Source organism: Engystomops pustulosus, unplaced genomic scaffold (assembly GCF_040894005.1).
Source record: "Engystomops pustulosus unplaced genomic scaffold, aEngPut4.maternal MAT_SCAFFOLD_231, whole genome shotgun sequence".
Taxonomy (NCBI): Eukaryota; Metazoa; Chordata; class Amphibia; order Anura; family Leptodactylidae; genus Engystomops; species Engystomops pustulosus.
In genome coordinates, this window is record NW_027285110.1 from 47,304 (window position 1) to 73,472 (window position 26,169).

The 26,169-nt window shown below is 49.8% G+C and overlaps 1 protein-coding gene and 1 long non-coding RNA gene across 5 annotated transcripts in view; one reads left to right on the forward strand and one right to left on the reverse strand.

Annotated features, from left to right (window-relative positions):
- The first annotated feature begins 4,958 nt into the window (after positions 1-4,958).
- On the forward strand, positions 4,959-12,352 carry LOC140109604 (uncharacterized). Of its 2 annotated transcripts, none has more exons than XR_011851387.1 (2): positions 4,959-5,433; positions 8,724-12,352. It is a non-coding gene; the product is annotated as an uncharacterized lncRNA (long non-coding RNA). The 2 variants fall into 2 exon arrangements; XR_011851386.1 differs by having other exon boundaries at positions 8,727-12,352.
- Positions 12,353-20,162: 7,810 nt separating this feature from the next.
- Positions 20,163-26,169, reverse strand: part of LOC140109601 (uncharacterized) — a 53,724-nt gene continuing 47,717 nt past the window's right edge. For all 3 annotated transcript variants that reach the window (XM_072132107.1, XM_072132106.1, XM_072132108.1), the window contains exons 13-18: positions 24,000-24,193; positions 23,747-23,921; positions 23,509-23,665; positions 22,894-23,047; positions 21,772-21,883; positions 20,163-20,464 (exon numbers count right to left, since the gene is read on the reverse strand). In XM_072132107.1, coding sequence (XP_071988208.1) covers positions 20,289-20,464; positions 21,772-21,883; positions 22,894-23,047; positions 23,509-23,665; positions 23,747-23,921; positions 24,000-24,193 — 968 coding nt within the window. In that variant the 3' untranslated portion in view covers positions 20,163-20,288. The remainder of the gene's footprint in view (positions 20,465-21,771; positions 21,884-22,893; positions 23,048-23,508; positions 23,666-23,746; positions 23,922-23,999; positions 24,194-26,169) is intronic.

A 26,169-nucleotide genomic window follows, 5' to 3' on the forward strand; every position in this document is an offset into this window, starting at 1 on the left:
ATTTGTGGCGCCTCAGGCATCCGAGCACACAAGAATTCACATGTTACACGGCTGGCCGGGGCACCCTGTCTCGCATTGACTACGTCTGCGGAAATGACCGAGCTTGCCTTAGCCTTGAATCAGTGGAAAATTTACCTAGAGAACCCTCCGATCACTCCCCTATCATGGCGATCTTTAAAACTACTGGTTCACTGTCCCGAGTGGGTCCCCGCAAAATCCATCCTTTCTGGCTTACTTTACTTACAGAGCTAGATAGAACACCGACTTTACTAGCTGAGTTTATATCATCTAACCTCCCCTATGAGAACCATTCCTTTTTCTGGGATGCCCTCAAATCGCATATACGGGGAAGTCTCCAGTCATCTATTACATACATCAAGAAAGAATCTGCCAAGGAGGAGGAGCATCTAGCTGGGTCTTGCGCTAATATGGAAGCAGTCTTTGTTGCTAACCCTACCCCCGAGAATAGACAGGCATGGCTCCAAGTGGGAAAACAGTATATGTATTGCTTACATGAGAAAGGGAAACGCCGTATGTTTTTCACTAAGCAACTATTCTTCGAACAAGGGAATCAGTCAAGTAGCCTTTTAGCCCATCTGATACATAGAAGCTCTGCTTCTCCTACGATTATTAGTGTCAGGGATGGAAATAGTCAGTTAGTCACCTCAAATGAACTCATATTAAAAACTTTCACAGATTTTTATAAAACCCTGTACGCAACTCGGTCTGACGCTACTAGTGCCCAGATTGACAATTATCTAGAAGCTATACCATGTCCCACCCTAACACCATCTCAGAGAGACTCTCTGGAAGCTCCCATAACCATGGAGGAATTAGAGGAGGCCCTGGGGGACCTATCCAAGGGAAAGGCTTCCGGCCCGGACGGTTTGCCCCTTGAGGTTTATATCAAATATCAAGGTGAGATGCTACCGGCACTCCTTGGGGTCCTTCAGAAATCTTTTGAAAAGGGAGAATTGCCTGCATCATTTTACGATGCTAACATAGTGATTATACTCAAGCCCGATAAGGATCCCCGGGAGTGCGGGTCATATAGACCTATCTCGCTATTGAATGCGGACTATAAGCTACTAACTAGGGTCCTAGCATCTAGAGTTAATAGGGTTATTGCATCGATTGTACACAGGGACCAATCCGGTTTCATCCCTGGTCGTAGCACAGCGGATAACCTGAGAAGGACTCAGATTCTCATGCAGTTGGGGGTTGAGAATAGGGAGGAATGGGCCTTGGCCTCGCTGGACGCGGCCAAGGCCTTCGACTCCATTGAATGGCCGTTCCTGATGGGAGCCCTCCGCAGGTTTGGGTTTGGCCCTTCGTTTATCAAATGGGTATCCATCATTTATAAATGTCCGACAGCCAGTATAGCTTTAAATGGGCAACATTCTGACAGTTTTCAACTTGAGAGAGGCACTCGCCAAGGCTGCCCCCTATCGCCTCTCCTTTTTGCCTTGGCAGTGGAACCCCTGGCGGTCCAGATTCGATCGGATGTGATATATACCGGGTTTCGGCATGGCGGGCTGGAGGAGCGTCTGGCACTATATGCCGACGATCTCCTGCTCTACATGTCGGATCCGGAAAAATCGCTGCCCAGAGCCATGCAACTCATTGATAATTTTGGGGTCCTGTCGGGATTGCGTATGAACTGGGATAAATCCTGTATTATGTACATGCCAAATGCTCGGATGCCTGACGCGCAAACCCAGGAAGGATTGAGTGTGGTCCCCCACTTCAAATATCTTGGTATTGTCCTTTCCCCAGACCCGGTCACATTACAGGAAAAGAATGTTACACCACTGTTGACTCTTTTTAAAACTAAATTTGACCTATGGGCCAGGCTACCTCTGTCGGTGGCTGGGAGAATTAATCTCATAAAAATGGTCATTCAGCCAAAGTGCCTATACGTCACTACACACCTCTTCCACCCTATCCCTAAGACATTTTTTGCCTCCCTTGAGACACTAATGATCCCCTTCATATGGGGTTCCGGTAGATCTAAATTACAATTAGCCAAACTACAGAGGCCAAAGACATTGGCCGGCATGGCCCTACCTGACCCTTTCCTCTATTATCTAGCTGGTCAACTGAAGTTCCTGCAATCCTGGCTATCAGCGGACCCCCCGCAATACCCTGAAACCCATCTATCATTGTATCTAGGTGTTGATAAATTGTGGTACCCCCTGACTACTCCGGTGTGGAAGGGTTCTAGACTCCTCCCAGCACACAGGTTGGCTAGGAATGTTTGGAGAGAGGCTAAGCTGGTCACCAAAACCACCTCGGTCCCCCTAGAAACCCCTCTCTGGAGAAATCCGGACCTCCCGCACATGTCAGAAGCCCTTGACCCCCAATTCTGGTCGTCACATGGAGTCCGCACGATTAGAGACATATGGGACAAAACATCCATCCTTCCCTATGATCAGGTTGAAAAAAAGTACCAACTTCCCCAACACAGCTTTTACAGATATTTACAGTTGCGACACGCAATGCAAGTTCAATTTTCCCCTAACAACATCTCCTTATCTGACAGCCCGCTGATTGGTGTTATAAGGTCACAGGGCCCTGGTGGATTAATTTCACTCATATATTCTCACCTAATATGTGCTAAAGCGCAGGCTAAGCCGCAGAGGGCGTTGGAGGAGTGGAAGACCTTGATCCCCTATTTGAGTGAGGAGGAACACGACGAACTTCTGGAATCACATAGATATGTGTCCCCTGCAATTAACAATAAGCTTATCCAATTATACATTATTCATCAAAGCTATTTAACTCCCATTAGACTACACAAGATGGGTAACCTCCCAAATCCCGGATGTCACAGATGTAAACACATGCCCGCAGGTTTTTGGCACATGATTTGGGAATGCCCTGAAGTGCAGGGGTTCTGGAAGCAAGTCACTTCCCTACTTACTGATGTCGTAGAGACACCGTTGGCACTAGACCCCAAGATATGCCTATTCGGGTTACTTGATGAAGAAATTTGGCCCCACTATACCAGAATTCTTCTTAGGGAAACACTGTTCTTTGCCCGAAAGGCTATCGCCCTACGGTGGATGGACACCCGTCCTCCACGAATTACTCAATGGAAGTCCCTAATTAATGCTGTAGTTCCTCTAGAGCGGGTGCTGTATAAACACCGCTCCCGCCCGGATAAGTTTGAGAAGATCTGGGGGAGATGGTGTGAATCACCCTTAACTCAATACTGTACGTCAGAGCCCCCCCCCTCGCTCATCATCCCTCCTATACCCGAATAAGACCCACTGCAGGTGTGAGACTTTTAATATCCACTAGACCGATAATCTTCTTAAGCAGGACATGTCTGTTAAGTGAACCTCAATTGAGTACCCCTGATGATGTGATATTTTTTAATGAAGTGCTGCCGTATCCGATCATTAGATGCTTATCCCTTTTAATTTCTGTAATGTTATAATTGTTGTTGCTATATGCTTGAAGCAATATCTCATATCCGCTCAATCTATGCTGTAGAGAGTGGTCAATAATGCATAATGCTTTGTAATAATTGAATATATCATTGTACTGTGTATTTATAATCTTATGTGTAAGATTGGCCTGTCTTCACCACTCATGACATGTATGGATATGTGAATTTTATTATTTAATAAAACGAGTTTAAAAAAAAACATAGTACAGACTGCACCGGAGGGAGGACACCGCACATAGTACAGACTGCACAGGAGAGAGGACACTGCACAGTACAGACTGCACAGGAGGAGGACACTGCACATAGTACAGACTGCACAGGAGAGAGGACACTGCACATAGTACAGACTGTACAGGAGGGAGGACACTGCACATAGTACAGACTGCACAGGAGGGAGGACACTGCACATAGTACAGACTGCACAGGAGGGAGGACACTGCACATAGTACAGACTGCACAGGAGGGAGGACACTGACCGGAGTACAGACTGCACAGGAGAGAGGACACTGCACAGTACAGACTGCACAGGAGGGAGGACACTGCACATAGTACAGACTGCACAGGAGAGAGGACACTGCACAGTACAGACTGCACAGGAGGAGGACACTGCACATAGTACAGACTGCACAGGAGGAGGACACTGCACATAGTACAGACTGCACAGGAGGAGGACACTGCACATAGTACAGACTGCACAGGAGAGAGGACACTGCACAGTACAGACTGCACAGGAGGAGGACACTGCACATAGTACAGACTGCACAGGAGGGAGGACACTGCACATAGTACAGACTGCACAGGAGGGAGGACACTGCACATAGTACAGACCGCACAGGAGGGAGGACACTGCACATAGTACAGACCGCACAGGAGGGAGGACACTGCACATAGTACAGACTGCACAGGAGGAGGACACTGCACATAGTACAGACTGCACAGGAGGAGGACACTGCACATAGTACAGACTGCACAGGAGGAGGACACTGCACATAATACAGACTGCACAGGAGGAGGACACTGCACATAATACAGACTGCACAGGAGGAGGACACTGCACATAGTACAGACTGCACAGGAGAGAGGAGACTGCACATAGTACAGACTGCACAGGAGGGAGGACACTGCACATAGTACAGACTGCACAGGAGGGAGGACACTGCACATAGTACAGACTGCACAGGAGGGAGGACACTGCACATAGTACAGACTGCACAGGAGGGGGGACACTGCACATCGTACAGACTGCACAGGAGGGAGGACGCTGCACATAGTACAGACTGCACAGGAGGGAGGACACTGCACATAGTACAGACTGCACAGGAGGAAGGACACTGCACATAGTAAAGACTGCACAGGAGGAGGACACTGCACATAGTACAGACTGCACAGGAGGGAGGACACTGCACATAGTACAGACTGCACAGGAGGAAGGACACTGCACATAGTAAAGACTGCACAGGAGGAGGACACTGCACATAGTACAGACTGCACAGGAGGGGTGTGATACAAATGTGAAGCATTTGGAGTGTGAATGATAATTACATCAATTAGAATGTGACAATGTGGCCTATTAAGTTTCTAATAAGGACTATACAAAATGGAGTAAAACCTTGTTCTTTGTCTCATCCATGATGTGATCACGCAGTTTTAAAAGCGAGAATCACGCGCTGCACAGGACAATAACAAGTCTTCTGCACATACCAGCGCGTGATCATTGAAACATATGTTACAAAATGATGATGTGACAGTATCTAGTACGAATAATGTCTTTGTTCATTTCATGTTACAAAATGATGCGGCAGTATCTAAAATAGATGATGCCTTTGTTTATGAAATGATATAAAAGCAAGGGGATCCTGACAGGGGGCAGGGACTTTTCCAGACTCTCGAGTGGACGCACTTCGGTCTGTGATGTTGATCCGGAATTTTCCTTGCCCTGCCGAGGTCCCCCGTCAGGATAAGTGATGCTACAATATCCGGTAATGTATTGATGCTTACTTTCTAATTAATATGTACTCAGTATATAAGCAATAATTGTTAATCTGTTATTCAGCAAATAAAAATATTACTGTTTAAGATTAAATTTGTATTGACCGTAGTTCCTTCCTAATTAGTATATTAGTGAGCGCAGTAAGTAGGACGCTAGGTCCACCTTATTTTTTGACAGGCAATACATAAATTGGCGTAGTCGGGCAGGATTCCGTATAAAAACGCTGTGTTAACGGTCCGTGAGAACAGGCCCAGGCTGGATATTCCGCAAAACTGTCCAGAAACTTTACCGTATGCAGCCCTATTGCACGGGTCGGTGGAGTTGAAGGATAGGTGGGATTGAAGGAGCGAGTGGAGTGGGCTCACGGATAACACAACAATATACGGGAGACTGTAACAAAAGAACCAAAGCCTTTGCAAACATTCTGAGATTATAGGGTGGTTGTAAAGAAGGTAGGGAACCCCTGTGCAAAATTTGACCTCTTGGCAAATTGCCAAAATTTTCGATCTTTTGGCACCGAGCCAAAACATCAGAAAATGTTCAGGAGGCGAAAAAATCACACCCCAGAGGGAATAGAAGTGCCCGGCTGGTCTGAGGCACCATATTCTATCTTAGCACAAGAATTAGGAACATCAGGGTTAGCTGAACCCTGGGAAAGTAAACTCAAAACCTGTGAACCCGTAGATCTAGTGAAAATACTAGAGGAGGTCCCTGTTAGGTCAGGTGATGCAGTAACCCCTCGATCTAGTACACATACTAGAGGAGGTCCCTGTTAGGACAGGTGATGCAGTAACCCCTTCATCTAGTACACATACTAGAGGAGGTCCCTGTTAGGTCAGGTGATGCAGTAACCCCTTCATCTAGTACACATACTAGAGGAGGTCCCTGTTAGGACAGGTGATGCAGTAACCCCTCGATCTAGTACACATACTAGAGGAGGTCCCTGTTAGGTCAGGTGATGCAGTAACCCCTCGATTTAATACACATACTATAGGAGGTCCCTGTTAGGACAGGTGATGCAGTAACCCCTTCATCTAGTACACATACTAGAGGAGGTCCCTGTTAGGACAGGTGATGCAGTAACCCCTCGATCTAGTACACATACTAGAGGAGGTCCCTGTTAGGTCAGGTGATGCAGTAACCCCTCGATTTAATACACATACTAGAGGAGGTCCCTGTTAGGACAGGTGATGCAGTAACCCCTTCATCTAGTACACATACTAGAGGAGGTCCCTGTTAGGACAGGTGATGTAGTAAGCCTTTCATCTAGTACACATACTAGAGGAGGTCCCTGTTAGGTCAGGTGATGCAGTAACCCCTCGATCTAGTACACATACTAGAGGAGGTCCCTGTTAGAACAGGTGATGCAGTAACCCCTCGATCTAGTACACATACTAGAGGAGGTCCCTGTTAGGACAGGTGATGCAGTAACCCCTTCATCTAGTACACATACTAGAGGAGGTCCCTGTTAAGTCAGGTGATGCAGTTGCTTTAGGCAGACATTGTTGGATATTGGCAAGTGCCTACAGCCATATGCATGAGCGCAATCAACAACTTCAAAGGAAAGAGTCTCAGTTAGAGCAGAAACTGAGTTGGGAGGGAAGAAGGTGGTGTTGGAGTGTAATACCTGCCTTCTGAATGATAAACTACAGCATTATAAGAGCATTGCAGAAAATACTGCTGTAAAAATAGCCCAGAATAAATACAGGAAAAGAAAGGGCAAAGTTAACAAAAACAAGGTGCACAAAATTATTGCAGAAGCTTCAATAGATTGGAATCCAGATAAGTGGGATGGGGATGTGTGGGAATCTTCCTCTAATTCAGAATGGGAGGACCCCCCAGACCCTGTAATAGACACCCCCCCCCCCCCCCGAGTGTGTTAGCCAAACCTATCAGAAAAAGATTAGAGAGAACAGGAGAAAGTGAGATACAGTGGTTGGTCAGAGTAAGTGAATATGGAGGAACGGGAGTAATGCTGGATGAGGGAGATGTGGGAAAGTTTATCAATCTATCCAAAGACCCTATTACACAATGTTCTTTTAAGACCTACTTTGTGGATACCGGGATAAGGGTGCAGAATTTACTTTTAATTCTGGCTCACTGTTTCCAGAACAGGTATCCGGCAGAGTTAGATTTGCCGTTGAATGAGAAACCCTGGTATACTATAAGGGATGGTCTTGAGAGACTAAAAGAGGAGGCAATGCGTAGCGCCTTATCTGTATTAGGGATGGAAGATGATTTCCTGAACTACCCTCTCACAGCCAGCATAAGAAATAGTCACACCTCCAGCATATAAAGCAGTCATTTTAACCCTTACGGTAACAATGACTGGAGAAGCTATTAGCACAGTGTTGGCCAGAATGAGAAAGTTGCAAGATATTAGAGATTTGAAAGAGCCTGCAGCCCCCAAACACTCGGGGAACAGTAAACCTTATAACTCAGATTGGAGGAAAAAACAAGAAGGGGATTCTAGTAGGGTCTTGAGGAAAGATATGTTCCAAGCTCTGCTGAAAGCTGGGGTGAAAAAGGAACATATCGATGGGAAGGAAACTCAGGAATTATAGAGAATGTATAAACAAAAAGTATCATCAGTAAAAAAGGCTAGCACAGGAGAGCCCCTAAAAGAAGGACGTTCTTAAACCATAGGAAATTTCTTGGACAGATTATCAAGATGTGTATCCTCGGGAGGAACTGGCGGCCGCGGTTGCAACCAAGGTAACACAAGAAATGGATTAAAAGTCATTAATCACTGATTTAGGATCAGATAATGAAACAGCATGAGTAGCCAGCCAAACCCCTGTGTTTATAAAAAGAGATGATCACCCCTATGTTAATCTTAGCATCCATTGAAAGGGGGTAATATTCAAAGAGTCCCAGCTTTGATTGATAAGGGGGCAAAGGCTACTTTAATATGTGGAAATCTCAAAAAATTTAGAGGTCCTAAAGGTAACTTGCCCATTAGAAACTACCCCGTTTTGGTGGTCCCGATACCAGAATACATTATTGACATTGATATTCTTAAAGGGATAACACTACATTTGAAAGAAGGAAAATTTGCATTTGGGGTAAGAAAAACGGAAAATTAAGCATGTCCGTTATTGGAAGGGAAGGTATAAATGCCCCCAATACATATTCTCCCGGCTTCTAAACTAGTTGCCCTGAAACAGTATCAAATTTCCGGGGGATACAAATAAATTCTTGAATACACCCCTACTACTGTTTTTCATGTTGATGCTCATGTACCAACTGATTCACTTGAACGTTTGTTTAATTCCAAAGCAGATAAACAAGCAGCGATCAGAACAGCAGACACTTCTTCCAAAAAGAAAAGCAATCATGGCTTCAGGGTACACAACAAAAGTGGGCACTTGAAAAAAAAAAAAAAAAAGCTACTTACAGGTGGACCCAAGATAGAGGAATTCCTCTAACCCTTGACATAATTAAAGGTACCATCCAGAATTGCCCAATATGTCAACATAGCCAGAAAAGAGAAGTTCCCCACACAGTAATGGGACACATAGGTCGAGGACAACTACCAGCTCAAATTTGACAAATTTATTTCATTGGCCCTCTGCCAGAAAGCAGGGGATGCAGATATTTGTGTACGGCAGTGGATACATACTCAGGATTGAGGGTAGGATTTCCTTGTAAATCTGCCACTCAATGGAGTACACTGAGAACTTTGGAAACTGTTGCCCAGTATTATGGAGTCCCGTTGCAGATGCAATCAGACAATGGGTCACATTTTACTGGAAAACAGGATAAAAAGTATGCACAAAACAACAACATCCACGGGGTATATCATATGCCTTACTATCCTCAAGCAGCAGTGTTAGTGGAAAGGATGAATGGGTTGCTTAAAAGCACCCTAAAGAAGCTAAACCCGTCAGACAGTGCATATGGGCAATGGAAGGATCACCTTAGTGAGGCTCTATGGATTTTAAATAATAGGCCCATTACTGATTCAATGACTCCTTTAATGAGGATGTTGACCCCTAATATCACTGTAAAAGTTAATAATATAATAGATTCACTGCTGTATAAGAAAATTCAGGAGAATGCAGTTACACCCATTCGAGCTACTCCACTGTCGGCAGGTTTGGATCTCAGCTCAATGGAGGTAAATCTTATCTCCTCAGGTAAGGTTCAGGAAATAGCCACTTGTTTAGGATGTAAAATTACAAAAGTTCACTATGAGCAAATAGTCACAAGATCTAGTTTAGCTCTGAAAGGATGTATAGTGTTGGGAGGCGTAATTGATGAAGATTATCAGGGTGAGATGACCAAATTGGGTACAGAGAAAAACCAAACAATTGCCCAGTTATTGCTTATTCCCATCAATAATGCTACTCCAAAAGAAGGGTCTGTCCCATTAGAAGTTAACATAAGGGGAGATAAAAGTTTTGGCTCTTCTGATGCTACCAATTTTGGAGCTAAAATATGGGTTCTAAATAACCAAGGACCGCCCTCTCCCACAGAAGTGATAGCAGTGGGGAAAGCTAGAACCTTGTTGATCATGAGACCTGGAGTAGAAAAATGGGAATATGTTCCACAGGAAAAATGTTACTTAAGAGAATGAGGAAATATAATGTTTGTGTTTCTTTCCCTTAGACGTACCTAACTATTGGAATCCTTGGAGGCGGGTATTTGGCCGGAAGTAAAACCTGAACGCCTGGTGCCTTATTGGAAAAGACTAACATCACCACACTAGGATGGAGTTGGAAAGGAAATCCTACTAATCGAACCTAGGATAATTTCACCTGTTTTGCAAAGAAAACATGTTTGGTTGCTGATATATCTTTTGAACAAGGACAAGGTTGGAGAGGACCACCGGAATCCTCCAGCAACCTATTTAGGCCTTGGTATTTGATGTACCAGGACAATTTGAATACAATCATTGATTCTAAAGTACAATTAAAATGTTGTAAACAGCTAGCAAATTAGCCATGTGCCATGTGCCTAGTCCTAATAACAAAAGTAGATCCAGGACATATTAAAAGAATACCCTCTACTTGTGCCAAAGTGGGAACAAAAAAAAAAACTGTTATAATGACTACAGTGACATTTCTTCCTCTACCTGAATGTAACAAGAAAAGTAAAAGAAGAGCTTGGTGTGATATTTTACTGGGAGGATACGGTGCAGTAACTGGTACTCTCAATGGATTTGATATTGAGACTATAGCCAACAAGCTAAGCCAAGCTGGAAAAAGAATTCAGGATGCATTGACTCTACAAGGACAATGGATGCCTACCATATGGCACCCTTGGCGATAAGCCATTGATGTGGACACTTTTCTATAAAGGACTGTTAATAGAACTGATAATATTTTAGAGGGTTTAGAGGTTAATACTGGCACAGTTTTGAATTTCACTCTATGTACTATGCAAGTAGTATACTATATACAACAGCATGATGCTATACAAACTAAGTTGATGACTGGGAATGAAGCAGTGTGGCGAGAAGTGTTTAAAACTGCCATACCGAGTCAATCCTGGCACAAGATTGATGCTCCAAAAATGATACATATATATATGGTATAATCAATGTATACAATGTAACCAAGGTAAAAAACTATGTGTAAATTTGTAGTAATGTTTATATTGTTGGGGCCCCCAGGATCTCAGCACTATTGGATGCAAGAGTTCCAGGGGACCTACATAGATTCACAGAATTATACTCATGATTTATCTTTTTGTGATGACACATTAGAGGGAAAGATTTGTAGATTACAATCCAAGACGTATGAATCATGCTTGTTACAGGGTTCTATTAATGTATGTAAATTTACTATATTGCCATTAACCTATCAGTTATTAGTTGAAGTAGCCCCTCAAGAAATATGTGTGGTCACTAATGTTCCTGTTATTCCAAGAATGGAAATGCCCTTTGTAGGATGCATTATCACATCATATCCAAAGATCTAAAATGGACTCCACTTACTCTAGAAGTGCAGTCATGGGATTTGAATTTGACTAAGTTAAAACAATTGATCCAACATTCAAAGTTTGGACAACATTTGATTCAACAATTGAATAAGAGTGTGCAATACCATACTGTCACAACAACTATAGTAGCTGATAAAATAGTTAAGATGGGTTCTTCCATCCAAGAAGCTACATCACATCACTGGTGGGACATTTCCATGGGATATTCTCCATCTGCAGAGAGGATGTTAAATTGGTTGATACATCCTGTGATTGTAATTGCTATTATTGTAATTACATTATCTGGAATTGCTTTATGGATATAAATTGTTTACCAGACCACGAGTTGTCATGGTCAACTACAGAAACATCAAATAGTCTACATTGTCAAGGACCGATTGTGATACAAATGTGAAGCATTTGGAGTGTGAATGATAATTACATCAATTAGAATGTGACAATGTGGCCTATTAAGTTTCTAATAAGGACTATACAAAATGGAGTAAAACCTTGTCCTTTGTCTCATCCATGATGTGATCACGCAGTTTTAAAAGCGAGAATCACGCGCTGCACAGGACAATAACAAGTCTTCTGCACATACCAGCGCGTGATCATTGATACATATGTTACAAAATGATGATGTGACAGTATCTAGTACGAATAATGTCTTTGTTCATTTCATGTTACAAAATGATGCGGCAGTATCTAAAATAGATGATGCCTTTGTTTATGAAATGATATAAAAGCAAGGGGGTCCTGACAGGGGGCAGGGACTTTTCCAGACTCTCGAGTGGACGCACTTCGGTCTGTGATGTTGATCCGGAATTTTCCTTGCCCTGCCGAGGTCCCCCGTCAGGATAAGTGATGCTACAATATCCGGTAATGTATTGATGCTTACTTTCTAATTAATATGTACTCAGTATATAAGCAATAATTGTTAATCTGTTATTCAGCAAATAAAAATATTACTGTTTAAGATTAAATTTGTATTGACCGTAGTTCCTTCCTAATTAGTATATTAGTGAGCGCAGTAAGTAGGACGCTAGGTCCACCTTATTTTTTGACAGGCAATACAAGGGGGGACACTGCACATAGTACAGACTGCACAGGAGGGGGGACACTGCACATAGTACAGACTGCACAGGAGGTAGGGCACTGCACATAGTACAGACTGCACAGGAGGGGGGACACTGCAAATAGTACAGACTGCACAGGAGGGGGGACTCTGCACATAGTACAGACTGCACAGGAGGGAGGACACTGCACATAGTACAGACTGCACAGGAGGGGGGACACTGCACATAGTACAGACTGCACAGGAGGGAGGACACTGCACACGGTACAGACTGCACAGGAGGGAGGACACTGCACATGGTACAGACTGCACAGGAGAGAGGACACTGCACATAGTAGAGACTGCACAGGAGGAGGACACTGCACATAGTACAGACTGCACAGGAGAGAGGACACTGCACATAGTACAGACTGCACAGGAGGAGGACACTGCACATAGTACAGACTGCACAGGAGGGAGGACACTGCACATAGTACAGACTGCACAGGAGGAGGACACTGCACATAGTACAGACTGCACAGGAGAGAGGACACTGCACATAGTACAGACTGCGCAGGAGGGAGGACACTGCACATAGTACAGACTGCGCAGGAGGGAGGGCACTGCACATAGTACAGACTGCACAGGAGGGAGGACACTGCACATAGTACAGACTGCACAGGAGAGAGGAGACTGCACATAGTACAGACTGCACAGGAGGGAGGACACTGCACATAGTACAGACTGCACAGGAGAGAGGACACTGCACATAGTACAGACTGCACAGGAGGGGGGACACTGCACATAGTACAGACTGCACAGGAGGGGGGACACTGCAAATAGTACAGACTGCACAGGAGGGGGGACTCTGCACATAGTACAGACTGCACAGGAGGGAGGACACTGCACATAGTACAGACTGCACAGGAGGGGGGACACTGCACATAGTACAGACTGCACAGGAGGGAGGACACTGCACACGGTACAGACTGCACAGGAGGGAGGACACTGCACATGGTACAGACTGCACAGGAGAGAGGACACTGCACATAGTAGAGACTGCACAGGAGGAGGACACTGCACATAGTACAGACTGCACAGGAGAGAGGACACTGCACATAGTACAGACTGCACAGGAGGAGGACACTGCACATAGTACAGACTGCACAGGAGAGAGGAGACTGCACATAGTACAGACTGCACAGGAGGGAGGACACTGCACATAGTACAGACTGCACAGGAGAGAGGACACTGCACATAGTACAGACTGCACAGAAGGAGGACACTGCACATAGTACAGACTGCACCGGAGGGAGGACACTGCACATAGTACAGACTGCACAGGAGAGAGGACACTGCACAGTACAGACTGCACAGGAGGAGGACACTGCACATAGTGCAGACTGCACCGGAGGGAGGACACCGCACATAGTACAGACTGCACAGGAGGGAGGACACTGCACATAGTACAGACTGCACAGGAGAGAGGACACTGCACATAGTACAGACTGCACAGGAGAGAGGACACTGCACATAGTACAGACTGCACAGGAGAGAGGACACTGCACATAGTACAGACTGCACAGGAGAGAGGACACTGCACATAGTACAGACTGCACAGGAGGGAGGACACACTGCACATTGTAGAGACTGCACAGGAGGGAGGACACTGCACATAGTACAGACTGCACAGGAGGGAGGGCACTGCACATAGTGCAGACTGCACAGGAGAGAGGACACTGCACATAGTACAAACTGCACAGGAGGGAGGACACTGCACATAGTACAGACTGCACAGGAGGAAGGACACTGCACATAGTACAGACTGCACAGGAGGAAGGACACTGCACACAGTACAGACTGCACAGGAGGGAGGACACTGCACATAGTACAGACTGCACAGGAGGAGGGAGGACACTGCACATAGTACAGACTGCACAGGAGGGAGGACACTGCACATAGTACAGACTGCACAGGAGGAGGACACTGCACATAGTACAGACTGCACAGGAGGGAGGACACTGCACATAGTACAGACTGCACAGGAGGAGGGAGGACACTGCACATAGTACAGACTGCACAGGAGAGAGGACACTGCACATAGTACAGACTGCACAGGAGAGAGGACACTGCACATAGTACAGACTGCACAGGAGAGAGGACACTGCACATAGTACAGACTGCACAGGAGGAGGACAATGCACATAGTACAGACTGCACAGGAGAGAGGACACTGCACATAGTACAGACTGCACAGGAGGAGGACACTGCACATAGTACAGACTGCACAGGAGAGAGGAGACTGCACATAGTACAGACTGCACAGGAGGGAGGACACTGCACATAGTACAGACTGCACAGGAGAGAGGACACTGCACATAGTACAGACTGCACAGAAGGAGGACACTGCACATAGTACAGACTGCACCGGAGGGAGGACACTGCACATAGTACAGACTGCACAGGAGAGAGGACACTGCACAGTACAGACTGCACAGGAGGAGGACACTGCACATAGTGCAGACTGAACAGGAGGGAGGACACTGCACATAGTACAGACTGCACTGGAGGGAGGACACTGCACATAGTACAGACTGCACAGGAGAGAGGACACTGCACAGTACAGACTGCACAGGAGGAGGACACTGCACATAGTACAGACTGCACAGGAGGGAGGACACTGCACATAGTACAGACAGCACAGGAGAGAGGAGACTGCACATAGTACAGACTGCACAGGAGGGAGGATACTGCACATAGTACAGAATGCACAGGAGGGCGGACACTGCATATAGTACAGACTGCACAGGAGAGAGGACACTGCACAGTACAGACTGCACAGGAGGGAGGACACTGCACATAGTACAGACTGCACAGGAGGGAGGACACTGCACATAGTACAGACTGCACAGGAGAGAGGACACTGCACATAGTACAGACTGCACAGGAGGGAGGACACTGCACATAGTAGAGACTGCACAGGAGGGAGGACACTGCACATAGTACAGACTGCACAGGAGGGAGGGCACTGCACATAGTGCAGACTGCACAGGAGAGAGGACACTGCACATAGTACAGACTGCACATAGTACAGACTGCACAGGAGGAAGGACACTGCACACAGTACAGACTGCACAGGAGGGAGGACACTGCACATCGTACAGACTGCACAGGAGGAGGGAGGACACTGCACATAGTACAGACTGCACAGGAGAGAGGACACTGCACATAGTACAGACTGCACAGGAGAGAGGACACTGCACATAGTACAGACTGCACAGGAGAGAGGACACTGCATTTAGTACAGACTGCACAGGAGGAGGACACTGCACATAGTGCAGACTGAACAGGAGGGAGGACACTGCACATAGTACAGATTGCACAGGAGGGAGGAGACTGCACATAGTACAGACTGCACAGGAGGGAGGACACTGCACATAGTACAGACTGCACAGGAGAGAGGACACTGCACATAGTACAGACTGCACAGAAGGAGGACACTGCACATAGTACAGACTGCACCGGAGGGAGGACACTGCACATAGTACAGACTGCACAGGAGAGAGGACACTGCACAGTACAGACTGCACAGGAGGAGGACACTGCACATAGTGCAGACTGAACAGGAGGGAGGACACTGCACATAGTACAGACTGCACCGGAGGGAGGACACTGCACATAGTACAGACTGCACAGGAGAGAGGACACTGCACAGTACAGACTGCACAGGAGGAGGACACTGCACATAGTACAGACTGCACAGGAGGGAGGACACTGCACATAGTACAGACAGCACAGGAGAGAGGAGACTGCACATAGTACAGACTGCACAGGAGGGAGGATACTGCACATAGTACAGAATGCACAGGAGGGCGGACACTGCACATAGTACAGACTGCACAGGAGAGAGGACACTGCACAGTACAGACTGCACAGGAGGGAGGACACTGCACATAGTACAGACTGCACAGGAGGGAGGACACTGCACATAGTACAGACTGCACAGGAGAGAGGACACTGCACAGTACAGACTGCACAGGAGGAGGACACTGCACATAGTACAGACTGCACAGGAGGGAGGACACTGCACATAGTACAGACTGCACAGGAGAGAGGACACTGCACATAGTACAGACTGCACAGGAGAGAGGACACTGCACATAGTACAGACTGCACAGGAGAGAGGACACTGCACATAGTACAGACTGCACAGGAGAGAGGACACTGCACATAGTACAGACTGCACAGGAGAGAGGACACTGCACATAGTACAGACTGCACAGGAGGGAGGACACACTGCACATTGTAGAGACTGCACAGGAGGGAGGACACTGCACATAGTACAGACTGCACAGGAGGGAGGGCACTGCACATAGTGCAGACTGCACAGGAGAGAGGACACTGCACATAGTACAAACTGCACAGGAGGGAGGACACTGCACATAGTACAGACTGCACAGGAGGAAGGACACTGCACACAGTACAGACTGCACAGGAGGGAGGACACTGCACATAGTACAGACTGCACAGGAGGAGGGAGGACACTGCACATAGTACAGACTGCACAGGAGGGAGGACACTGCACATAGTACAGACTGCACAGGAGGAGGACACTGCACATAGTACAGACTGCACAGGAGGGAGGACACTGCACATAGTACAGACTGCACAGGAGAGAGGACACTGCACATAGTACAGACTGCACAGGAGAGAGGACACTGCACATAGTACAGACTGCACAGGAGAGGACACTGCATTTAGTACAGACTGCACAGGAGGAGGACACTGCACATAGTACAGACTGCACAGGAGGTAAGACACTGCACATAGTACAGACTGCACAGGAGGGAGGAGACTGCACATAGTACAGACTGCACAGGAGGGAGGACACTGCACATAGTACAGACTGCACAGGAGAGAGGACACTGCACATAGTACAGACTGCACAGGAGGGAGGACACTGCACATAGTACAGACTGCACAGGAGGAGGACACTGCACATAGTACAGACTGCACAGGAGGGAGGACACTGCACATAGTACAGACTGCACAGGAGGGAGGAGACTGCACATAGTACAGACTGCACAGGAGGAAGGACACTGCACATAGTACAGACTGCACAGGAGAGAGGACACTGCACATAGTACAGACTGCACAGGAGGGAGGACACTGCACATAGTACAGACTGCACAGGAGGTAAGACACTGCACATAGTACAGACTGCACAGGAGAGAGGACACTGCACATAGTACAGACTGCACAGGAGAGAGGAGACTGCACATAGTACAGACTGCACAGGAGGAAGGACACTGCACATAGTACAGACTGCACAGGAGAGAGGACACTGCACATAGTACAGACTGCACATTAAAAAATGGTCTAAAATGTGGATCACAGCATTTCTGGCATAGACAGATTGATGAAGCATCCTCATTGTACATGTTAGTAGCGGCAGGCCTTTATACCACTCGGGGTGTGACCTCACACTGCTGTGCTTTGCGCAGCCAGTGTTATGTATTTCTCCTGGATAAATGCGTAATCTTACCTTAGTGTACATTGTTAGTAGCAGCAGGACTGTGAAATACAGAATTATATACCAGGATTGTAGGTTCTGCAAGTGCACTGGGGGTGTGTTCTTACACTGCTGTGCTCCTTTCTCTGTGTTATGAACTTCTGTAGTATCCAAGAAGCCTGCAGCAATTTTTACTCAAAGAGACTGCAAAGCAGTGTTGGGGCATTCGGTCGTAATGGGAACCGATATCCGGCTGCACCATTTGTGGCCCGGGTGTTGGTCCCCACTTTGCTCGGGGAGCACGGTCGACCTCTGACCACGCACGGGACATGACCTGTATGTTGCAGTGTTCCGGTGCACGCCTGCGCTGCTCTATGTAGACGAGTATCAGGGCAGGCTCTGGTGTCATGGAGGCTACGGCCGAGCTTCACTTCTGGGGGGCTCCTGACATTCTAGGCGCGGTCTGGGGAGGGTCCTGACATTCTAGGTGCGGTCTGTGGAGGGTCCTTACATTCTAGGTGCGGTCTGGGGAGGGTCCTGACATTCTAGGGGTGGTCTGTGGAGGGTCCTGACATTCTAGGTGCGGTCTGGGGAGGGTCCTGACATTCTAGGGGTGGTCTGTGGAGGGTCCAGACATTCTAGGTGCGGTCCGGGGAGGGTCCTGACATTCTAGGTGCGGTCCGTGGAGGGTCCTTACATTCTAGGTGCGGTCTGTGGGGCTCCTGACATTCTAGGTGCGGTCTGGGGAGGGTCCTTACATTCTAGGTGCGGTCTGGGGAGGGTCCTGACATTCTAGGGGTGGTCTGTGGAGGGTCCTGACATTCTAGGTGCGGTCTGGGGAGGGTCCTGACATTCTAGGGGTGGTCTGTGGAGGGTCCAGACATTCTAGGTGCGGTCCGGGGAGGGTCCTGACATTCTAGGTGCGGTCTGGGGAGGGTCCTGACATTCTAGGTGCGGTCTGTGGAGGATCCTTATATTCTAGGTGCGGTCTGGGGAGGGTCCTGACATTCTAGGTGCGGTCTGGGGAGGGACCTGACATTCTAGGTGCGGTCTGGGAAGGGTCCTGACATTCAGGTGCGGTCTGGGGAGGATCCTTATATTCTAGGTGCGGTCTGGGGAGGGTCCTGACATTCTAGGTGCGGTCTGGGAAGGGTCCTGACATTCAGGTGCGGTCTGGGGAGGGTCCTGACATTCTAGGTGCGGTCTGGGGAGGGACCTGACATTCTAGGTGCGGTCTGGGGAGGGTCCTGACATTCTAGGTGCGGTCTGGGGAGGGACCTGACATTCTAGGTGCGGTCTGGGGAGGGTCCTTAGATTCTAGGTGCAGTCCGGGGAGGGACCTGACATTCTAGGTGCGGTCCGGGGAGGGTCCTGACATTCTAGGTGCGGTCCGTGGAGGGTCCTTACATTCTAGGTGCGGTCTGTGGGGCTCCTGACATTCTAGGTGCGGTCTGGGGAGGGTGCTGACATTCAGGTGCGGTCTGGGGAGGATCCTTATATTCTAGGTGCGGTCTGGGGAGGGTCCTGACATTCTAGGTGCGGTCTGGGAAGGGTCCTGACATTCAGGTGCGGTCTGGGGAGGGTCCTGACATTCTAGGTGCGATCTGGGGAGGGTCCTGACATTCTAGGTGTGATCTGGGGAGGGTCCTGACATTCAGCTGCGGTCTGGGGAGGGTCCTGACATTCTAGGCGCGGTCTGGGGAGGGTCCTGACATTCTAGGCGCGGTCCGGGGAGGGTCCTGACATTCTAGGCACGGTCCGGGGAGGGTCCTGACATTCTAGGCACGGTCCGGGGAGGGTCCTGACATTCTAGGCACGGTCCGGGGAGGGTCCTGACATTCTAGGTGCGGTCTGGGGAGGGTCCTGACATTCTAGGCCCGGTCTGGGGAGGGTCCTGACATTGTAGGCGCGGTCTGGGGAGGGTCCTGACATTCTAGGTGCGGTCTGGGGAGGGTCCTGACATTCTAGGTGCAGTCTGGGGAGGGTCCTGGAGTCCCGGGCCAGACGTCTGGTCATTACAATTAGAGCAGAGGCTGCAGGGACCAGATTCTAGCGCCCCCTATGCGGCACTTCTCCTGCGCTGCCTCCATTCTCTGGAGTGTTCTCTCCCGGCCATTACCTGACTATACAGCGGAGAGGTGTCCAGGTCCCCTGTATAGGGGTCACAGGTTAAAGGTCGGGGAGCCGAGGATCATCTACAGAGACCTCACAAGGACCACGACACCACAAAGGTTTCAGAATTTTATTGGAAACGCCGTCGATGTCGCCATAAAATAAAATCTCTGACTCAAAAACTAAAATGTCTCCTCTGCCACCTCCGCCCTCCCGATGACATGACACTCCTTACATGACATCACCCGCTCCCCTCCTCCTCGGACACCTGCTCCATGGGAAGGATCCGCAGGTTGTTGGCCCTCACACTGCTGAGGGAGGAGCAACCACTCATGAGGTCCGATACCCCCGACAGAGTCACCCCAGAACCGTCCAGGCTCAGCTGTACAATGGAGGCGTGCGCCAGAAAACGAAGACCTAGTCACGAGAAAACGAGTGAGAGGTCATAGGTCACAGAGGAAAAAAGGGTATAATGGTGTACAGCACCAAGCACCTCCCCCAGGAATCCACAGACAGCAAAGAGCCCCTCCCCCGGGAATCTACAGACAGCACAGAGCCACTCCCCCGGGAATCTACAGACAGCACAGAGCCCCTCCCCCGGGAATCTACAGACAGCACAGAGCCCCTCCCCCGGGAATCTACAGACAGCACAGAGCCCCTCCCCCGGGAATCTACAGACAGCACAGAGCCCCTCCCCCGGGAATCTACAGACAGCACAGAGCCCCTCCCCCGGGAATCCACAGACAGCACAGAGCCCCTCCCCCGGGAATCCACAGGCAGCACAGAGCCCCTCCCCCAGGAATCCACAGACAGCACAGAGCCCCTCCCCCGGGAATCCACAGACAGCACTGAGCCCCTCCCCCAGGAATCCACAGACAGCACAGAGCCCCTCCCCCGGACACCACAGTATAGCTCCTCCCCCGGACACCACAGTATAGCTCCTCCCCCAGGCACCACAGTATAGCTCCTCCCCCAGGCAACACAGTATAGCTCCTCCCCCAGGCACCACAGTATAGCTCCTCCCCCAGGCACCACAGTATAGCTCCTCCCCCAGGCACCACAGTATAGCTCCTCCCCCAGGCACCACAGTATAGCTCCTCCCCCAGGCACCACAGTATAGCTCCTCCCCCTAGCACCACAGTATAGCTCCTCCCCCAGGCACCACAGTATAGCTCCTCCCCCAGGCAACACAGTATAGCTCCTCCCCCAGGCAACACAGTATAGCTCCTCCCCCAGGCACCACAGTATAGCTCCTCCCCCAGGCAACACAGTATAGCTCCTCCCCCAGACACCACAGTATAGCTCCTCCCCCAGGCACCACAGTATAGCTCCTCCCCCAGGCACCACAGTATAGCTCCTCCCCCAGGCACCACAGTATAGCTCCTCCCCCAGGCACCACAGTATAGTTCCTCCCCCAGGCACCACAGTATAGCTCCTCCCCCAGGCACCACAGTATAGCTCCTCCCCCAGGCACCACAGTATAGCTCCTCCCCCAGGCACCACAGTATATCTCCTCCCCCAGGCACCACAGTATATCTCCTCCCCCAGACACCACAGTATAGCTCCTCCCCCAGGCAACACAGTATAGCTCCTCCCCCAGGCAACACAGTATAGCTCCTCCCCCAGGCACCACAGTATAGCTCCTCCCCCAGGCAACACAGTATAGCTCCTCCCCCAGGCACCACAGTATAGCTCCTCCCCCAGCACACCTCGAGCAGACTCACCCTTGTTGGTGACTCGCGTGCGGCTTAGATTCAGTTTCAGAAGATTTTTGCATTTCTGGACACCAAACTTCAGGACATTGTCCCCAACCCCCGTGTCCGACAATCCCAGGACCTGCCCGAAGGAAAAGCTTGTAACTAGACAGCGAGACCCCAATATACTCATCACATCCCCAGACTCCTCTGTCCTCCTCCCCCTCCTCCAGACTCCTCCTCCTCCCCCGTCCTCCAGACTCCTCCTCCTCCCCCTCCTCCAGACACCTCCTCCCCCTCCTCCAGACACCTCCTCCCCCATACTCCTCCTGACACCTCCTCCCCTGTGCTCCTCCTCCTCCCCCGTCCACCACCACCTCCTCTGTCCTCCTCCTCCAGACTCCTCTGTCCTCCTCCCCGTCCTCCAGACTCCTCCTCCTCCCCCGTCCTCCAGACTCCTCCTCCTCCCCCGTCCTCCAGACTCCTCCTCCGTCCTCCCCCTCCCCCAGACCCCTCTGCCCTCCTCCTCCCCCAGACCCCTCTGCCCTCCTCCTCCCCCAGACTCCTCTGTCCTCCTCCTCCCCCAGACTCCTCTGTCCTCCTCCTCCCCCAGACTCCTCTGTCCTCCTCCTCCCCCAGACTCCTCTGTCCTCCTCCTCCCCCAGACTCCTCTGTCCTCCTCCTCCCCCAGACCCCTCTGTCCACCTCCTCCCCCAGACTCCTCTGTCCTCCTCCTCCCCCAGACCCCTCTGTCCACCTCCTCCCCCAGACCCCTCTGTCCTCCTCCTCCCCCAGACCCCTCTGTCCACCTCCTCCCCCAGACTCCTCTGTCCTCCTCCTCCCCCAGACTCCTCTGTCCTCCTCCTCCCCCAGACTCCTCTGTCCTCCTCCTCCCCCAGACCCCTCTGTCCACCTCCTCCCCCAGACTCCTCTGTCCTCCTCCTCCCCCAGACCCCTCTGTCCACCTCCTCCCCCAGACTCCTCTGTCCTCCCCCAGACTCCTCTGTCCTCCTCCTCCAGTCTCCTGGAAGCCCCCATGCCCCTGGGACAGTCAAATATATGATCTGAGTAGAAGATTGTGTAAAATCTGCATGTCAAGAGGGAGGGGCAGAGAAGAAGGGGTCAACCAATCTAAGGAACAGGGGGGGAAACCTGAAGATGTGGCAGATGGGGGATGCAATGGGACACCCCTCTGCTGGTCACTTTAGTCCGGTCCAAACTTAATTCCTCCAAAAGCTTCAGTCCCCGCAAGTGGAGAAGTCCAGCGTCTGATACGGACGTGTTACACAGGGAGAGAACACGCAACCTAAGGAGGCAACATACATGACTATGAGGGGGTCTCATCAGCCCTGACAGCCCCCTACCACCCCATAAACCTCCAACACTTCCCATCAAATTCAGCAGACCTCCAGGACCCTCACCAACCACCCATCATCTCCAACACACCTAAAAAACTCATGCAGCTCCCCCTACCCTCTCACAGCGCCCGCGTTTCCTCGCACGGCACCGCAGCCTCCTCTCACGGCGCCGCAGCCTCCTCTCACGGCGCCGCAGCCTCCTCTCACGGCGCCGCAGCCTCCTCTCACGGCGCCGCAGCCTCCTCTCACGGCGCCGCAGTCTCCTCTCACGGCGCCGCAGTCTCCTCTCACGGCGCCGCAGTCTCCTCTCACGGCGCCGCAGTCTCCTCGCACGGCGCCACAGTCTCCTCGCACGGCGCCACAGTCTCCTCGCACGGCGCCACAGTCTCCTCTCACGGCACCCAATCACCTGGTGAGCTCAGAGACATGCTGAACTCCTTGGTCTGTGATCTGCGTGTGATCCGTTAGGTCTAATTCTAAGAGACTGCTGAGATGAGACAGATGTGAGAGCCCGGCATCAGACAGGCTGTGTCTCCCTGGAAGCAGGAGGCGGGTGAGAGACAGCCCTGTGACACAGGAGAGAGGATATTACTAGGGACATCACTGAGATATAGACATCACTAAACAAGAGACATCCCAGCACTCACCAGACAGGAGCTCCAGCACTCTATTAGAGCTGAGAGACTGCACACCAGACAGTGTGAGTGTGGAGAGGAGCGGCAGGGAAGAGACAGTCTGCAGAGACTCCTCAGTCACAGAAGTGCTGTCTAAATGGAGAGTTGTCAGCTGCTTCATACCACACAATGAGGAGATGTCCGAAACCTAAGAGACAGCCAAAGAGACGGAGAATGAGTCCTGAGAACTCCATACATGAGGGGTTACTGGGACAGCCGGGCCCACCTGGGTGTGCTTCACACTCAGCACCCGCAGCTCCGGGCTCCGCTGCACCAGCAGGCCAAGGGTGCGCTCCGACACTGCTGTCTGGTTGACACTCAAGTGAGTGAGTGAGCACTCCGAGTTCAGCAGGAAATCACACACTCCGCTATCGCTCAGCTTGGTCTGGTCCAGGACAAGATGAGACAGATGCTTCAAACCTACAACAACACACACACGAAAGTCCAGAAGTGAAAAAGATACAAGGAAACCCAGACAGAGTGCAACGATGGCAGAGAGAGGAATCAGACAGAGCGCAACGATGGCAGAGAGAGGATTCAGACAGAGCGCAACGATGTCAGAGAGAGGATTCAGACAGAGCGCAACGATGTCAGACAGAGGAATCAGACAGAGCACAACGATGGCAGAGAGAGGAATCAGGAACAGCACAACAATGACAGAGAGAGGAATCAGACAGAGCGCAACAATGACAGAGAGGAATCAGACAGAGCGCAACAATGTCAGAGAGAGGAATCAGACAGAGCGCAACAATGGCAGAGAGGAATCAGACAGAGCGCAACAATGGCAGAGAGAGGAATCAGACAGAGCGCAACAATGGCAGAGAGAGGAATCAGACAGAGCGCAACAATGGCAGAGAGAGGAATCAGACAGAGCGCAACAATGGCAGAGAGAGGAATCAGACAGAGCGCAACAATGACAGAGAGGAATCAGACAGAGTGCAACAATGTCAGAGAGAGGAATCAGACAGAGCGCAACAATGGCAGAGAGGAATCAGACAGAGCGCAACAATGTCAGAGAGAGGAATCAGACAGAGCGCAACAATGGCAGAGAGAGGAATCAGACAGAGCGCAACAATGGCAGAGAGGAATCAGACAGAGCGCAACAATGTCAGAGAGAGGAATCAGACAGAGCGCAACAATGTCAGAGAGGAATCAGACAGAGCACAACAATGTCACAGAGAGGAATCAGACAGAGCGCAACGATGTCAGAGAGAGGAATCAGACAGAGCGCAACAATGACAGAGAGGAATCAGACAGAGCGCAACAATGTCAGAGAGAGGAATCAGACAGAGCGCAACAATGGCAGAGAGGAATCAGACAGAGCGCAACAATGGCAGAGAGAGGAATCAGACAGAGCGCAACAATGGCAGAGAGAGGAATCAGACAGAGCGCAACAATGGCAGAGAGGAATCAGACAGAGCGCAACAATGTCACAGAGAGGAATCAGACAGAGCGCAACAATGTCAGAGAGGAATCAGACAGAGCGCAACAATGTCAGAGAGGAATCAGACAGAGCACAACAATGTCAGAGAGAGGAATCAGACAGAGCGCAACAATGGCAGAGAGAGGAATCAGACAGAGCGCAACGATGTCAGAGAGAGGAATCAGACAGAGCGCAACGATGGCAGAGAGAGGAATCAGACAGAGCGCAACGATGGCAGAGAGAGGAATCAGACAGAGCGCAACGATGGCAGAGAGAGGAATCAGACAGAGCGCAACGATGGCAGAGAGAGGAATCAGACAGAGCGCAACGATGGCAGAGAGAGGAATCAGACAGAGCGCAACAATGGCAGAGAGAGGAATCAGACAGAGCGCAACAATGGCAGAGAGAGGAATCAGACAGAGCGCAACAATGGCAGAGAGGAATCAGACAGAGCGCAACAATGGCAGAGAGGAATCAGACAGAGCGCAACGATGGCAGAGAGAGGAATCAGACAGAGCGCAACGATGGCAGAGAGAGGAATCAGACAGAGCGCAACGATGGCAGAGAGAAGAATCAGACAGAGCGCAACGATGTCAGAGAGAGGAATCAGACAGAGCGCAACGATGGCAGAGAGAGGAATCAGACAGAGCGCAACGATGTCAGAGAGAGGAATCAGACAGAGCACAACGATGGCAGAGAGAGGAATCAGGAACAGCACAACAATGAAAGAGAGGAATCAGACAGAGCACAACAATGACAGAGAGGAATCAGACAGAGCGCAACAATGGCAGAGAGGAATCAGACAGAGCACAACAATGGCAGAGAGGAATCAGATAAGAGCACAACAATGGCAGAGAGAGGAATCAGACAGAGCGCAACAATGTCAGAGAGGAATCAGACAGAGCACAACAATGGCAGAGAGGAATCAGACAGAGCACAACAATGTCAGAGAGAAATCAGACAGAGCACAACA